A 16278-nucleotide genomic window follows, 5' to 3' on the forward strand; every position below is an offset into this window, starting at 1 on the left:
TGGGCCTAATTCTGCCACTTTTACGCCCTTTGACTACTATATTAATATACACACACCTTTTGAATACCAAAAGAAAGGGATAAACACTTCAGAGATTAGCTAGTTTTAATTGCTGTGAAGAACAAAGGAAGCAATACTTCCTACGAAAGACTGTACTGAAATAAAAACTGAGCTCACCTCTTCCTTCTTCTCCATATCCAAGATGAGGTGGAATTATTATTCTTCTCTTTTCCCCAGTGCATACCCCAAGCAAACCTTCATCCATCCCTGCGATCACATAACCTTTCCCAATGTAGGTGTCATATGTATGGTTCCGGGAATAGCTATAGAAAATATTTTGTTTTAGTGACACCATTATCAGTATCAGCAATTTTGTAACTTACCTAGTACTATAGCAAACTTACACGTGTGTGTATGTTTCCTCTTCCCACTTTGTGACTGTAGTCTTTTAAATTGTTGTGTAACTTTAGCATTCTATTTAAACCAGTTAATTCCAGATACATGACTGTTCTAGTGCTGCAGCGGCACAAAGCAGCTATTGTGTAGCAGTGAATCTGGCCCATAATGTTTAGACAGTCAAAGGTGCATATTTTGCTTATCTATGATGCATAAACAGATATTGAGGAACCCTGGCTGTGGAACGTTTTTGCAACAACATCTCTGCAGGATACAAAAAGTTAATATTAAAAGTCAAGAATTACCTCCCTAGATTTCTCTCCTTATGTATATAAAATTGAATGAAATTAAATTTTAATAAAAGTAACAGTTTTCTCCCCCTCAGTTCAAGCACTGCTTTAATCAGTTTTTATAAATAAGGTACTGGATTCATTTTCACCAGACATCCCTCATACTGTCTTATTTTGTAACAGCAATGAATAACTACTGTTAGAATAAATTGGTATCTGGGTGACTGCCACCTGAATCATCTACTAGAGGAATGGAGAGATGAATAAGTTCCAACAGGTTATATCCCTCCCTCCTAAACTATTGGCCAAGCATCAAAAGGCCAATCCCAAGCATTTGGACCAACATCTGTTACTAAAGAGAACAAATCTACCATAAAAGATGCTACTGCAGGCTGCACCTCTTGGAGGCCAAGTGCACGCACAGCCCAAGGGAGGAAGTGCAGAAGTGGTGTTAAGCCACCATAATGGCCCTGGGATGCTAGATGACAGTGCAGCCCCTGGTGTAATTTAGGCAACCCTGGCTGAGTTGCCTGTGAGTAGCCCTACAACTTAGAATTGCCCAGAATGGAGATAATTACTACAGCCCCACTCCTAACACACATCTCCTACCCCCAGCTTCACTCCTGACACATTCCCTCTGCCAGTGGAAAAAGTCCCCCCAGCTGGCTCCTTTTGGATGATTAATTACACGTTAGATATTGTCCTTACTTGTAACTTCTGCAGGAAATTAGAGGAGTGGCATTGTAAGAATGCATGCCATTTTAATGAATAACTTTAATGAATAACTAATGTTTGTCAGCTCTAATATGATGTACAATTATTCAGACGCACAGGGTTACACAACATCTCTCAATATTTAGTCACAATAACCAAGATATAAATGTGAAGGAAATTTTCAAAAACTGAGTTACTACAGAAAAGATGAGACATCAGTTTACACTTTTATAAGAGGATAAAAATTTTGACAGGTAACACTGTTCCTATGCTATGCTTAAACTCTACAGTGTACTCCAGTGCAGAATATGCAACTCAGGGCTTTGGCATTCTATTTGCACCTCTGTCACTAATTATGACTCAATCTCTCTGTATCTCAGTTCACCTATTGTAAAGTGGATATCCTATAATTCTATTAATATCTCCCCCTGGGGAAGATAAATTAATACTATGTTTAGAAAGCACTTTGAGATCAGATTACAGAAGCCATAGAAGCATAAAGTAGTATTGCTCTATTTATTCTACAATGGTTTCATTGCAATTTTTAGCTGTTTGTGCCAGGTTTAAAATAAAAAACTTGAGAACATAAGAACAGCCATACTGGGTCAGACCAAAGGTCCATCTAGCCCAGTATCCTGTCTTCCGACAGTGGCCAATGCCAGGTGCACCAGAGGGAATGAACAGAACAGGTAATCATCAAGTGGATCCATCCCGTCACCCATTCCCAGCTGGGAAACAGAGGCTAGGGACACCATTCCTGACAATCCTGGCTAATAGCCATTGATGGACCTATCCTCCAAGAACTTATCTAGTTCCTTTTGGAACCCTGTTATAGTCTTGGCCTTCACAACATCCTCTGGCAAGGAGTTCCAAGGGTTGACTGTGCGCTGTGTGAAAAAATAGAATCATAGAATATCAGGGTTGGAAGGGACCTCAGGAGGTCATCTAGTCCAACCCCCTGCTCAAAGCAGGACCAATCCCCAATTAAATCATCCCAGCCAGGGCTTTGTCAAGCCTGACCTTAAATACTTCCTTGTGTTTGTTTTAAACCTGCTGCCTATTATTTTCCATTTGGTGACCCCTAGTTCTTGTATGAGGAGGAGTAAATAATTCTTCCTTATTTACTTTCTCCACGCCAGTCATGATTTTATATACTTCTATCATATCCCCCCTTAGTCATCTCTTCTCGAAGATGAAGAGTCCCAGTCTTACTAATCTCTCCTCATATGGCAGCCATTCATTTTTGTTGCCCCTGAACCTTTTCCAAGTCCAATGTATCTTTTTTTGAGATGGGGCGAACACAACTGCACAACAGTATTCAAGATGTGATTGTACCATGGATTTATATAGAGGCAATATGATATTTTCTGTCTTATTATCTATCCCTTTCTTAGTGATTCCCAACATTCTGTTGGCTTTTTTGACTGCCGCTGCACATTGAGTGGATGTTTTCAGAGAACTATCCATAATGGCTTCAAGATCTCCTTCTTGAGTGGTAACAGCTAATTTTGACCCCATCATTTTATATGTATAGTTGGGATTATGTTTTCCAATGTGTATTACTTTGCATTTATCAACATTGAATTTCATCTGCCTTCTTTCATCCTCTTGATAAGAGCTTAACCTTGCACACATTTTTCACCATATGGCTTTATAAATTGTAGTGTTCCCAGACACAGAGACTCATCTTATTAATTATAAACTGACCCATATTTATGTCCTTTTTTTTTTTTAATCACAGAGATTTGTTATTGATTTTAGTATTTTTTAAAGGAGGGAAGTAGGATGCTCTTGTGGTTAAGGCGAAGGACTAGGACTAAGAGATGTGGGTTCAATTCCAGGCTCTGCCAAAGACTTCTCATGTAATCTTGAGCAGATCACTTAATCTCTGTGCCTCAGTTCTCCAACTGTAAAATGGGGATATTTCTTTTCTTCCACCCTTTGTCAGTCTTCTCCGTTTAGAGTGTAAGCTCTTTGAGGCAAGGACTGTCTTCTACTATGTGTATACTGTGCACCTAGTCCAGTGGGGCCCTAACCTCAGGTGGTTTCTTAAGCAATACTGCAATACAAAGCATTAACAACAACTCTTAATCCCACTGACACACTCAAAGTTTTGAATTACTTCTGATAAGGAGATACACCCTCCCCCTTCCCAACTACCACCTGAAATCCACAGGTCCCAGACGCTTTACAAATGGATAGGAAATGGGAAGAACTGCAGAGTATTCCTACTCACTAAGATTGCTTATGACAATGTTATAAGAAGCCATACACACACACACAGAGTATACTGTACACATATAAACTGGAAGTAATAATAATTAGTTCTTATATACTGCTTTTAATCACCAGAGCTGAAGGTGCTTTACAATGGAGGCCAGTATTATCATCATTTTACAAAAGGAAAAACTGAGGCACAGCGAAGGAAAGTGATTTGCCCAAGGTCACCCAGCAGGCCAGACCCAGTAATAGAACCCAGGTCTCCTGAGTCCCAGTCCAGCACTCTCTCCATATAATGTCTAGTAGTTTGGTTACCTGGAATCAAACAATGTGCCATCCAGCAGTGTGCCATTATAGTGATATCTGAGAAAGTCCCCTGTCTGGCTTTTTCGCTCACAGGATTCAGGCACTTGTTGGTTCTCAACAGTGATGCCATCTTTTGGGTTATGAAGATCCAGCAGAGCCACATCAAAAACCAGAGAAGCCTGACCAGGAATCTCTTTACCTACATGAGATGGGAAAGAAGCAATTAAGTCAGAGCAATAGTTCTAGAAAGAATTCAACTTTTTGATCAATCTATTTCATTATGTTTTTATTTATATTTTGTTTTCACATCCCAGATAGCAGATTTGGCTATTAGGACAATGAATTAAAAAAAAAAAAAAAAAGTTTACTGCAGAATTATGGCCCCCCCGTCACACAGCCAAATCTGCTTTCAGTCATCCATCCAATGTTCCATCAGGGGGTGAGGTTATCCTCTAATTCTTTGAATTCCGTTAATTTATTTATTCTAGGTATATTTATACTGAGCCCATTGTGATAACACCCAGTCATCCAAAATACTGGTCTCTCCAATTAAAGATGACAGAAGTCTATGTACAGTGTATGCATCTGACCAGGATTTCTGAATTAGTGAGCATTTCCACCATACTTTTGAGGGTGTGTAAATATAAATATAAAATAACAAATGGGATAGAGAAGATATACGGGAACTTCTGTTCTCCCTGTCCCATAAGACAAGGACAAGTCCTGCCTTGAGTGCAGGGGACTGGACTAGATAACCTCTCAAGGTCCCTTCCAGTTCTACGATTCTAAGAGGTCATTCGAAATTAAAAGCAGCAAATTCAACATTGATAAAAGGAATTACTTATTCACACAATGCATAATTAGGCTGTGGAACTCACTGTCACAGGAATTCATTGAAGTCAAGCAAGTTTCAAAGAGAGATTGGATAGTTATATGGATAATAAGAATATCCAGAGTTATAATTCATGATGATAAAATCGAGGAAGGGATATTAAACCTCACTGTTCAGCGCTAGAGCCAATTTCTAACTATTCAGGATCAGGGTGAGACTTAATGTGGGGGACATTAATGTGGGGGACAGGTGCCCCATATCTGCCTTCTACAGCATTTTTGCCTCTTTCTTTGAAGTATCTAGTACTGTTCACTGCCAGAGACCGGATGGATAAGGAAGACCTTAGGTCTGATCCAGGATGGAAATTCCAGAACTGATCTGGGATATATTGTGAAGTAACACAGACAACTCTTTACCATCAATGATGGGCATGGATTCACAAACACTGGCTCAGATATGTGTGAGTGGAGCCCAGGAAACAGCCTACCTATGGACTGCTAATTAGTGAGACTAGCAACAAGAAATAAACAGAAACTGGGAACTCTAAGATGACTTTCCATTTATTAAGAGAAGTCAAATTGCTGTGGAAGTTGTCAAGAAGAAATAAGGAAGCCCCTGACTTCCAGTTTAAAAAGCACATGGAATTTATTCTTCATAGAAAAAATTACCTGTGAAGAAATTAAACTTCAGCATGTGTGTTATATATTACAATTAAGTCAATGCTAAGCACTCATCTGTCAATAAACCAGCCTATTTATGAAAGAGAAAAATACCTGTACTTTGCTGATAAGCCACATCCTGAATTACTTTTCTAAAAATATTTTCCATCCATATATAATTTGAAATAATGGTGCTTTCACAATGCCAACTATGTAATGCAAAGATCTGTGTTAGAAAACGGAGAGTTTGGGGTTGGAAGAGGGGCTGCTTTTACCATCTCCTTCTTCTCCATATGCTAGGTAAGGAGGTATTGTGATGATGCGCTTTTCTCCTACACACATTCCCAGGAGTCCCTTGTCCATACCAGGAATCAGCCATCCAATTCCCACATATGTGTCGTAAGTTCTCATCCGATTGTGGCTAAAAATTAAAACAAAGAATTAAGAAGAAAAAGCTAATATCAGAGTCAATCAAAAAAATAAGGAAAATTAATAACCAAAAGTCACACATACAAGCATCACAATGAGTCACTAGAGCTCTTCGCATTTGGCACAAGGAATACAATTTACAACCTTCTGTTCCAAAAACACAGGCATCTACAACTTGAGCTAATGGAGACATTCTGGGTAACATTTTCCAAGTGCCTAAATGATTTAGAATGGGGTGGACAAACTTTTTGGCCCGAGGGCCACATCTGGGTATGGAAATGGAAATTGTATGGCAGGCCATGAATGCTCATGAAATTGGGGGTTGGAGTGCAGGAGGGGGAGGGCTCCAGCTGGGGGTATGGTCTCTGGGGTAGGGCTGGAGATTAGAGGGTGGGGGTATAGGAGGATGCTCCGGGCTGGGACCAAGGGGTTCAGAGAGCGGGAGGGGGATCAGGGCTGAGGCAGGAGGTTGGGGCGCAGGAGGTCAGGGGTTCAGGCTCCAAGAGGCGCTTACCTCAAGCAACTCCTAGAAGCAGTGGCATGTCCCCCCTCCAGCTCCTACGCAGAGTCGCAGCCAGGCAGCTTGGTACGCTGCCCAATCCACAGGCACCGCCCCTGCAGCTCCCATTGGCTGTGGTTCCAATGGGCACTGCAGGGGCAGCACTTGGGGTGGGGGCAGCACGCGGAGCCCCCTGGCTGCCCCTATGCATAGGAGCTGGAGGGGGGATATGCTGCTGCTTCTGGGCGCTGCTTGAGGCCACGGCATGCATAGAACGGAGCAAGCCCCCTGCTGGAGCGCCGGAGCGGGGCAAGCCCAGGACCCTGCTCCCTGGCGGGAGCTCAAGGACCATATTAAAACATCTGAAGGGCTGGATGTGGCCTCCGGGTCGTAGTCTACCCACCCCTGAGTTAGAAGCTTCAGTTCTTTTTCAGAAGTGATTTAGAAGATTAATCTCAGAGTCAGATTTAGGAGTTTAAGTGCCTCATTGAGTTTTCTGTATAGGATTTAGACACCTGTGAATATTTTACCCTCTGTTACATTTCAGCATTGGTAGTACAAGCCTTTAGAAGGGAAGAATCTCACACACACACACACACTCACACACACACTTGAGCAACTCTGACATTTGATCCTATAAAGAATGCTGGTACATACACATACAAGCAAGTGCACTAGAAAACACTAAAAACAGCTTTGGTGGAAGCCTTAAATTTACTAATCAAACAATTTATGAATAGCCTAGATTTTGTAAGACATTAGCAGCACAAAATTTCTTTCAGTTTTTCTGTGAAATAGGTTTGGCTCTTGAAAGCGTAGGATTAATTGCACTGGCTAGACCCTGCCTGGCAGTCACTGCAAAAGCTTCACACAAAGTTCTGCCAATATTCCAGGCAATCCTCTGTTGGAAAGCAACACACATTGGAAGGCTTCCCAAAAGAGTAGTTAAAAACCAGAAGACCTTGATCAGGCTAACCCCATTTTTAAAGTTCCAAATAACTAACCTAAAAGAAGACAAAAGTTACTGACAAAATATTACTAACTTTAAAACATAATCCTCCCAATGCCCACCCACAACAACTTCCATTCCTGCCATGGTCTCCAATTCTCACTCAGCATAATGTCCCAACATGAACTCTGACTATTATTAAAATAATACCCTCCATGAAACCCTAGTGAAGTACGCAGGCTCCCTGCCTGCTGAGGAATTTTAGAAATGGAGATGATACTTTATTTTCCTTAACAACCCTGTACAGTTTTGTACATAAAACTAGCACCACATACAAATATCAATATTAAAATTGTTACAAAACCTATTCATTTATTTTATTATAGAATAATGTCGTCATGGGGCGCAAAAGGGAAAGAAGCTGCCTAATGTGCATGGAGTAATAGGATATCACTTTTACTGGTTTAAGACAGTACTACATTCATATAATCCCCTAGAAACAGATGTGTATAACTCTTATGAAGCCAAGCTACTTCAACAGACTTGCAAACTCCTCTCTTTTATTTGGGCATAAGCTTTCGTGGGCTAAAACCCACTTCATCAGATGTTGCATCTGATGAAGTATGTTTTAGCCCATGAAACCTTATGCCCAAATAAATTTCTTAGTCTCTAAGGTGCCACAAGGACTCCTCATTGTTTTTGATACAGACTAACACGGCTACCACTCTGAATCCTCCTCTTTGTTTCACAGCGTAGTAATTAACATCAGTTATATTATGCACTTGGGAAAAAAAGGAAAAAGCCTCCTTTAAGTAGCCCAGAACAGATGTATTTAAAAAATCCACAGAAAATTATTAACTCCTTACCTTGAGTCAAACAGAGTCCCATCCAAGAAAGTTCCATTGTAATGGTATCTTACAAAGTCAGACACCTGGATTGTCCGAGTACATTTTTCAGGCTTCAAATAAGTTTGAATTTGAACCTCATCTTCAGAATTCCAGAGATCTATCAGAAGTACATCAAAATGAAGCACTGCATTTGGGGGGATTACACCAGCTGCAAACAAAAAAAAAGTTCAAATTATTATCATGCTACCCTTTCACAGGGTACCAAACGAATATAAAATCATCTAACTTTACCTGGGCCACTGAGAGCATCACACGTCTGCCACCCACAAAGAAGTTTTCAAAAAAAGGTAACCAACAATAGCTTTATATTTATTTACAATCTTATACCTTTATACTTTATAACTTCATATATTTACTAACTGGCTGTAATTATACCTCCAGGATAACACAGCAGCGAACAAAATTAAATCTTTGGTAAAGACCCAATCCAGAATGTTGCTGAGCTCCTCAACCCCCTATGAACTCTGCTAGAATTCTGCCTTTGCTACAGACGAGGGAACTTAACACTTTATAAGATCAAGTAACTATTTGATACTCAGAATATTCTCCTCCATTTGGGACTTGAAAATTTTACACATGAGCAGTGAGTAAGAAGCTTTCCTTGGGGAAACTGGGGGCTTACTTATAAAATTACACAGTCAACTTGAAATCTAGTCAGTTAAAAAAAAAAATTAAAAACGTTAAGTCACTTCAGGTAGTAACAGTGGCTCTAAGTCTTCAGCCAATTTGTGATTTTTCAACAATTTCTTTTTTCCATTTAAATCACAGGATTGGAAGGGACCTCAATAGGTCATCTAGTCCAGTCCCCTGCACTTATGGCATGACTCAGTATTATCTAGACCGGGGTGGCCAATCTGAGGCTGAGAAGGAGCCAGAATTTACCAATGTACATTGCCAAAGAGCCACAGTAATATGTCAGCAGCCCCTCATCAGCTCCCCCACCCCGCTCCCAGCACCTCCCACCCACCGGCAGCTTCACCGATCAGCGCCTCCCCCTCCCTCCTCGATCAGCTGTTTCGTGGCATACAGGAAGCTCTCGGGGATCGGGGGGAAGGAGTGAGGGCACGGCAGGCTCAGGGGAGGGGGCGGGAAGGGGTGGAGTGGGGATAGGGCCTGTGGCAGAGCCAGGGGTTGAGCAGTGAGCACCCACCGGCACACTGGAAAGTTGGCACCTGTAGCTCCAGCCCCGGAGTCAGTGCCAATACCAGGAGCCGCATATTAACTTCTGAAGGGCCACATGTGGCTCTGGAGCCACAGGTTGGCCACCCCGACTTAGACCATCCCTGACAGGTGTTCGCATAATGTTCTCCTCTCTCCTGTTTTGTGTGAAAAACCACACAGGGAGAAACTGACTATATATGTAATGTTGTCAAATATGCTAATCAAGCAATCTCAAAAAATAGAGAAAAATATTTTGGCCCTGATCCTGCAAGTTCTTATGCATCTGAGTGCTCCCACTGAAGTCAAAGGGAATGTTTACATGCTTAAAAATTAAACACATGCTTAACTGATTGCAGGATCAAAGCCGCTCTCTTTAATATTTTCGAGTTATGGTAAACAAAGGTGTTACTTGTAAAAATAGTACATAAAAACAAAATTCACGTAAAAGTTTGATTTTTAAGCTGAATCCTCATTTTTACAATAATTCTAGCCTTTATGGTTGTCGATACAACTTTCCACACAAATATGACCCAGGAATAAGCTGATGCAGTGTTGTCTGTGTCTAGTAAAGTATGCAGAGTGAAGTTGCCTTATTACCATAGCACTGGCCCTGGACTTCACTGGTGAAGCCCCTGTATTTTAATTCTTTAACACTGAATGGCAGGTATCTGAAAATCGCCCTCTCACCCACCCAAAAAACATCAAATCATGTGCAGTTTTTACAATTCTTTCTTATAACCTCAGATTTTATCAATTTAATTAAATCTCCTACATTCTATGCAACCAAATTATTTATAACCATATTGCTGTACTTACAAACTCCTTCACTCCCATAGGCAAGCTTGGGTGGAATTTTCACAAAACGTCTCTCGTTCACACACATTCCAACCAGAGCTTTATCCATCCCCGCAATAAGCTGGCCTTTTCCCACAAACGCATCAAATGTGGAACCCCTGTCATAGCTAACGAGAGGGACAGAGAGAAAGAAAAACATAAATGGGTTATTTACAAACTGCTCTGTGTCCATCTCTTGTCCTAGTTTACATTTATCTTGTTCCGAGCTCACCCAGTTAGAACTTTACACACACCTGCTATGGAAAAAAGGTCTATACAAATGCAAGCATCTCCTAAACTTCACTCCTTCATTTGACCCCGATGCAATCTCAGCCTGTTATCCCTCACACATGCTTCCATGTATTTTCCTCTGAATTCATCTGATGAAGTGAGCTGTAGCTCACGAAAGCTCATGCTCAAATAAATGTGTTAGTCTCTAAGGTGCCACAATTACTCCTTTTCTTTTTGTGGATACAGACGAACATGGCTGCTACTCTGAAACCTGAATTAAGAAGCAAATTAAACACTTTTTAAAAAGCAAGTAAAATGTTCCACATAATATACTTTTTGTTCATTTATTTTGACAAGAGTAGTTTAATTTTATAACACTTCAAAAAATACTGTTAAGTGCAATGTATGTAATATATTGTGTAAAATAATGAAGCCTTAGTAACATGAAATTTCATTGTTACTATGATATCTTTCCCGAGAAATGGGGGGACACTATTTTTGGTGCTAATTGTAGGATGTGCTACATAGCTAATTTTTTCTCCTCCACACCCATTTCTTTGATATTAAGACTTAGACGAACATCAAAAATTTACAGATTTGCTTTATACAGCAAGCTTGCCAGTTCCAAGAATGTGACATATACTGGGAACTTATCTTCCAGTGGGATGATGTAGGAATGTTTGGGGTAAATTTGATTTATAATAAAGTTTTCCATAAAATGGTCACAGCTGCACTGTAAATATGAGGCTCCCCGCAACAGTATAAGCCTGGGCGGCAAAAGCTTAACCACATTAAATTCAATACCAAGTACTTGCTTTGATGTAGTAATTCAGCTCAGTTTATTTGAATGAATAAATGTTGCACTTATTTTTGTTTAACGGAAAATGGGCACACACAAACATGACAGGAAGGCAGTGAAGTCTCTGAAACATTCCCCATCTGCGTTGCTCCCCTGCCACTGCAAAGCCTTTATGTTGTCTTCAGGCCATTTTCTTCAGATAACAAGAGCATTAAACAAAAAAAAAGTTGATATGTCCTCCTTTCTGCCTGCAAGCAGCAGTCTCAAAACCAGCCAGGAGGTGGATATTGCTATAGTCAGGGCTCTACTTTCAAGAGTTTGCATAACATCACTTCCACAACACACTGAGGCTCCTAATAGTCCCAGGCCTAGAATTCCTAAACCGCTTGTAAATTCGATCTCCCTGTTGACTCCACCATTTCGCAGCAGCCAATAACTTTTCTTAGAGCAGACATTACTTGATACACATCATTTGCTTTCTACTGAACAATATTTCGCAGAAACTTCTAGAGAACTTATGCTGGAAAACACAATTTAAACAAGCTCCTAGCAAATGCTGTTGTTATATCTACAAGCACCCAATTAATAAGATTTTAAATTTATACGTTAAAGATTCTAAGTGAGAAATTAATACTTGTCATATTTTATCAATTGGGGAATGTATGACTGATTACGTCAAGGATCAATTTAAAATAGTAAAATACATACAAATATTATGCATTCAAAACAGATCCACAGTATCTTTTTAAAAAAAAAATGTTTCGACAGTGGAACTGAGCAAAACTATACTAGACCAGAACAGATCTGCATGACTAATTTTACTGACAGCTTCCGCAGATGGCATTTGTTTTATTTCTTCAATATTCTATAGTTAAAGACAGACCTAAATCTCCAAATTATTTACAGGGGCATGGAAATAAGCACACATATTTGAAGAAGAAACAAAATGACATGAATTCTGTTTTTAAAACATAGATGGAATGTAACAGTTACTTCTGCAATACATTTTACAAGTCTTTATAAACGTGATTTGTAGCAAGGAGACATAACTTGGAAAGAGCTGTACAGTAAAAGCTTCCAAGTTTCATGAAAGTTTTCATCACTGAAGCAGAAAGCTAAATAAAACTGACAATTACCCATCATAGAAGCCTGCCTCTATTTAGGCTACAGAGGTCTTTTATAAAGCAATTTCAAATCAATACCTGAATATAGTTGCTCTGATTTCATTAATGTAGTCTTCTCTTTCACCTTTAATTTAAAAAACTAGCTAGCAGCTATAAGAATCATAATAGAAACTTGGTAATAAATAAATCGTAAGTATATATTTGATTCAATCAATCTTTAATTCCTATACAGTAAGCATGAGCACCAAAAGGTATTACGAAAAACCTTAAAAAATAGGTCTTCAAATAATCTACTCAACAATAAAAAAAACTCTTCAATTTCTAGAATTGCTAACTTGATGGAATGCCAGATTTTTATGTTTAAAATTACTCTAAAACTATAAATTAGTAAATCGCAAAAATGTAAGCCACAATCTACCATCTAGAGCAAAACAACAGACAAATAGACCCAATTAATTTCTACATTTATTTCTGTCATATATATATTCCTACATGGATTGTTGCTTTTCATCAATATTGCTTACTAGTTATTAAAATGGCACCCACAGGACCTAGACAGGTTTGGGGCTCTATTGTGCTGGGGATTTATAAACACACGGGGCATGTCTATGATTCAAGCTGGGGGTGTGATTACCAGCCTAAGGCAACATGCCTGCAAGAGCTCTGATGAAGTTAGCACACTAAAAACTGAGCGTAGGGATAGCAGCGGGAGGGGCTAGCTGCCCTGAGTACATGCCTAGAGTGTGTCTGATGGGTGTGTATTTGGGATGGATAGCCCCTTCTGCTTCACATTTCACAGGCGCTTCCTCAGTCATAACCAGAAATAATTGGAAACCATTAAAAATATATGTTTTATACAGTTTATATACATACAATAGTCCCATATTTCCATGTAGCTCTCACACCTTTGTGCAGTGCAAAAAGACTTATTACTTCATATGACCCAGGGGATTGCAGGGGGGCGGGTAAATGAACCAAAACTACTGCCTCATCCAAGGCAATCCTGGAGCCCCAACCCACTCCCATCTGGAAACCACCTTCTCCAAAACCCCCGCACTCTCCCTAGAGCTCGCCGAACACCTACCTTTTATCAGAGAGAGAAAAAAAGTATGTTATACGGGATAGAAACCCTCACTCTTCAGAGCATAAACCTGACCAAGCTGAGAGAACAATGAGGAGGCCGGTGGCACCTTGAAGACTAATAGATTTATTTGGGCATAAGCTTTTGTGGATTAAAAAAACCCACTTCTTCAGGCAGCGAGAAAGAGAAACTCTTAGAGGGCGCTTATTCCATAATTGCCCACTATGGGGATTGCTTCTTGCACCTCTCTCCAAAGCATCTGATACCAGCCACTGCCAGAGACAGGATACTGGACTAGATGGACATTGGGTTTGTTTCGGTCCGGGAATTCCTGGGGTCTCAAGGGCCCCACTTCAACCCCACACAAAAAAAATACAACCCACCTGATCTCCTTCCCCCACATATCTCCCCGCACCCCCAAAACAACCCAGCCCCCCTCCCCAACCGCTAGCACCCCCAGCATAACCCACCCCAGCCCCCTCTGAAAACGCCTAAGGGCCACTCCCCTCCCGGACCCCGCCCCATCTACTGCTGACCTCCCACACCCCAAACGCCCCGTGGGCAGCCCCTTCTCCCTGCGGCCCCCACCCCAGGCTCCTGTCCCGGCAGCCCCAGGCGGTACCTGGAATCGAACTTGCTGCCGTCGGGGAAGGTGCCGAGATAGTGGTAGCGCACGAAGTCCCCGCTGCGCACCGTGCGCGCGCACTGCTCCGGCACAAAGCTGCACTCGATGTGCACATCCTGCCCGTCCCAGGGCTGTTCCCCGGCCGGCACCGGCGGAGCCTGGCACGCCACCCAGCTCACCAGCAGGGCGGGCAGCAGCAGCGAGCAGCAGCGGCGCCGCCTCGGCAGCATCCCCAAGCCCGCCATGCAGCAAGAGGGGAGAGAAGGGAGGACGGAGAGAGTGTGTGGGGGGGGGGGGGGGGTGAATCCGAGGGGCCCTGCGAGCGATTCCCGGCCTCCAAGCGCCGTGCGGCCTCTCCTACGGCTGCTGTAAAATTTGCAAACGTGGTGGATGAAAAAAAAAAAAAAAAATCCCAGCCTCCTACCTCCAAGAGGGAGGAGACAGCAGCCGAGGGGGGTTGAGGGGGGTGCCCGGGCGGAGTGGTCGGTGCACCGCTGCTGTTGCTACTGGGTAGCTGGGTTCTGTACTAGGCGCCTCGCTCCCGCCCAAGTTCTTTTTGTTACATATGGTTCCTAAGTTTCTCTGCTCTCCTGAAAACAGGCCAGAATCCAGGCCTCAAAGTCCAGGGGGAAAGGGAGGGAGGGAGAAGAGGCATCACAGCACATCCCCAGAACCCTTCACAAGGAAAGGCTGGGTGCACATGGTGCTACGTGGCGTTGATTCTGAGTTCAGTGGAGTGTTGCTCTCCCCACCTCATGTGCCTTTGCTTCTTTCAGGCTTTAGATCAAGGGTTTGGTTTGGTTTAATTCCTCCAACGTACACTTTTAACTACTATGTTGAACAAGTGATCACAACCTTCATTTGTCTCCATTTCTTTACAAATGTATTCATGCATATTTAGTTCTTGCATCCTTAAAAAAACAGGTTTCAGAGTAACAGCCATGTTAGTCTGTATTCGCAAAAAGAAAAGGAGTACTTGTGGCACCTTAGAGACCAATTAGTCTCTAAGGTGCCACAAGTACTCCTTTTCTTAAAAAAACAAAAATTATTAAATAATATTTTCACTTAAACTGACCCCCAAAAGTACACTGCAATATTTTTCATAGTAACTTACCGCTTGAATACTGCTTTTCAACTTCAGATTCCATTGCAAACACTAGCTAATCCTTGGAACATTCCTTTGAGCTCGGTAAATGTTACAGTCCCCAGTGTTTTAAACAGCTGTGGAGATTGAGGTAGAGAGATTAAATGATTTGACAAAGGCCATAGCAGTATGTGTCAAAGCTGGAATCAGAATTAAGGCCAGATATAAGAACATAACAGACATACTGGGTCAGACCAAAGATCCACCTAGCCCAGTATCCTGTCTTCCAATAGTGGCCAATGCCAGGTGTCACCCATTTCCAGCATCTGGCAAACAGAGGCTAGGGACACCATCCCTGCCCATCCTGGCTAATAGCCATTGAAGGGCCTATCTTCCATTAATTTATCTAGTTCTTTCTTTAACCCTGTTATTGTCCTGGCCTTCACAACATCCTCTGGCAAAGAGTTCCACAGACATTGTGCATTGTGTGAAGAAATACTTCCTTTTGTTTGTTTTAAACCTGCTGCCTATTAATTTCATTTGGTGACCCCTAGTTCTTGTGTTATGAGAAGGAGTAAACACTTGCTTATTTACTTTACACTCTGATTCTGCAAACACTTATGCACATGCTTAACTTTATGCATTGTTGGTAGTCAATGGAATGACTCATATTGGTAAAGTTGAACATGTTCATTTGTGTTTGCAGAATTGGGGCCTTTGTCTGCAGAAAACGTTGATAGACCTATTATTCCACACACACACACAAAGAGAAAGCAAGGCAGATAATCCCTTTTACTTGACTAACCATCAATTTCTAACATGAGCTTTCTGGCTAGAATAGGTACCTACTTGAGGTACAGTATCACTTTTCAATGCTACTTATTTGGTAAAAAGAAAAGGAGTACTTGTGGCACCTTAGAGACTAACCAATTTATTTGAGCATAAGCTTTTGTGAGCTACAGCTCACTTTATTTGGTGTTCACTGATCATACGTTTCATTATTGATCGTTACGGTAGGACCAAGGCCTAGTCCTGCAACTTAAACTTGTGCCAAAGCAGAGACCCATGCAAATCAGTGGGGCTTGGTGCACAGGCAGAAGACTGTCCATGTGCATTGTAAATTGTAGAATCAGGGTC

The 16278-nt window shown here is 41.5% G+C and overlaps 1 protein-coding gene across 14 annotated transcripts in view; it reads right to left on the reverse strand.

The window, feature by feature from the left end:
• Positions 1-16278, reverse strand: part of FKBP9 (FKBP prolyl isomerase 9) — a 58240-nt gene that overhangs the window by 16180 nt on the left and 25782 nt on the right. For 9 of the 14 annotated variants that reach the window (XM_073332944.2, XM_078851705.1, XM_078851706.1 and 6 more), the window contains 7 exons: positions 15172-15278; positions 14055-14968; positions 10180-10325; positions 8161-8350; positions 5693-5838; positions 3936-4125; positions 178-323 (listed from right to left, as the gene is read on the reverse strand). In XM_073332944.2, the coding sequence (XP_073189045.2) occupies positions 178-323; positions 3936-4125; positions 5693-5838; positions 8161-8350; positions 10180-10325; positions 14055-14302 (1066 nt within the window). In that variant the 5' untranslated portion in view covers positions 14303-14968; positions 15172-15278. Of the gene's footprint in view, positions 1-177; positions 324-3935; positions 4126-5692; positions 5839-8160; positions 8351-10179; positions 10326-10451; positions 10646-14054; positions 14969-15171; positions 15279-16278 lie in introns of those variants that run through there. The other 5 variants (XM_078851708.1, XM_078851707.1, XM_078851703.1 and 2 more) reach the window with 4 other exon arrangements.

This window comes from Lepidochelys kempii, chromosome 2 (assembly GCF_965140285.1).
Source record: "Lepidochelys kempii isolate rLepKem1 chromosome 2, rLepKem1.hap1, whole genome shotgun sequence".
In the NCBI taxonomy this organism is placed as follows: Eukaryota; Metazoa; Chordata; order Testudines; family Cheloniidae; genus Lepidochelys; species Lepidochelys kempii.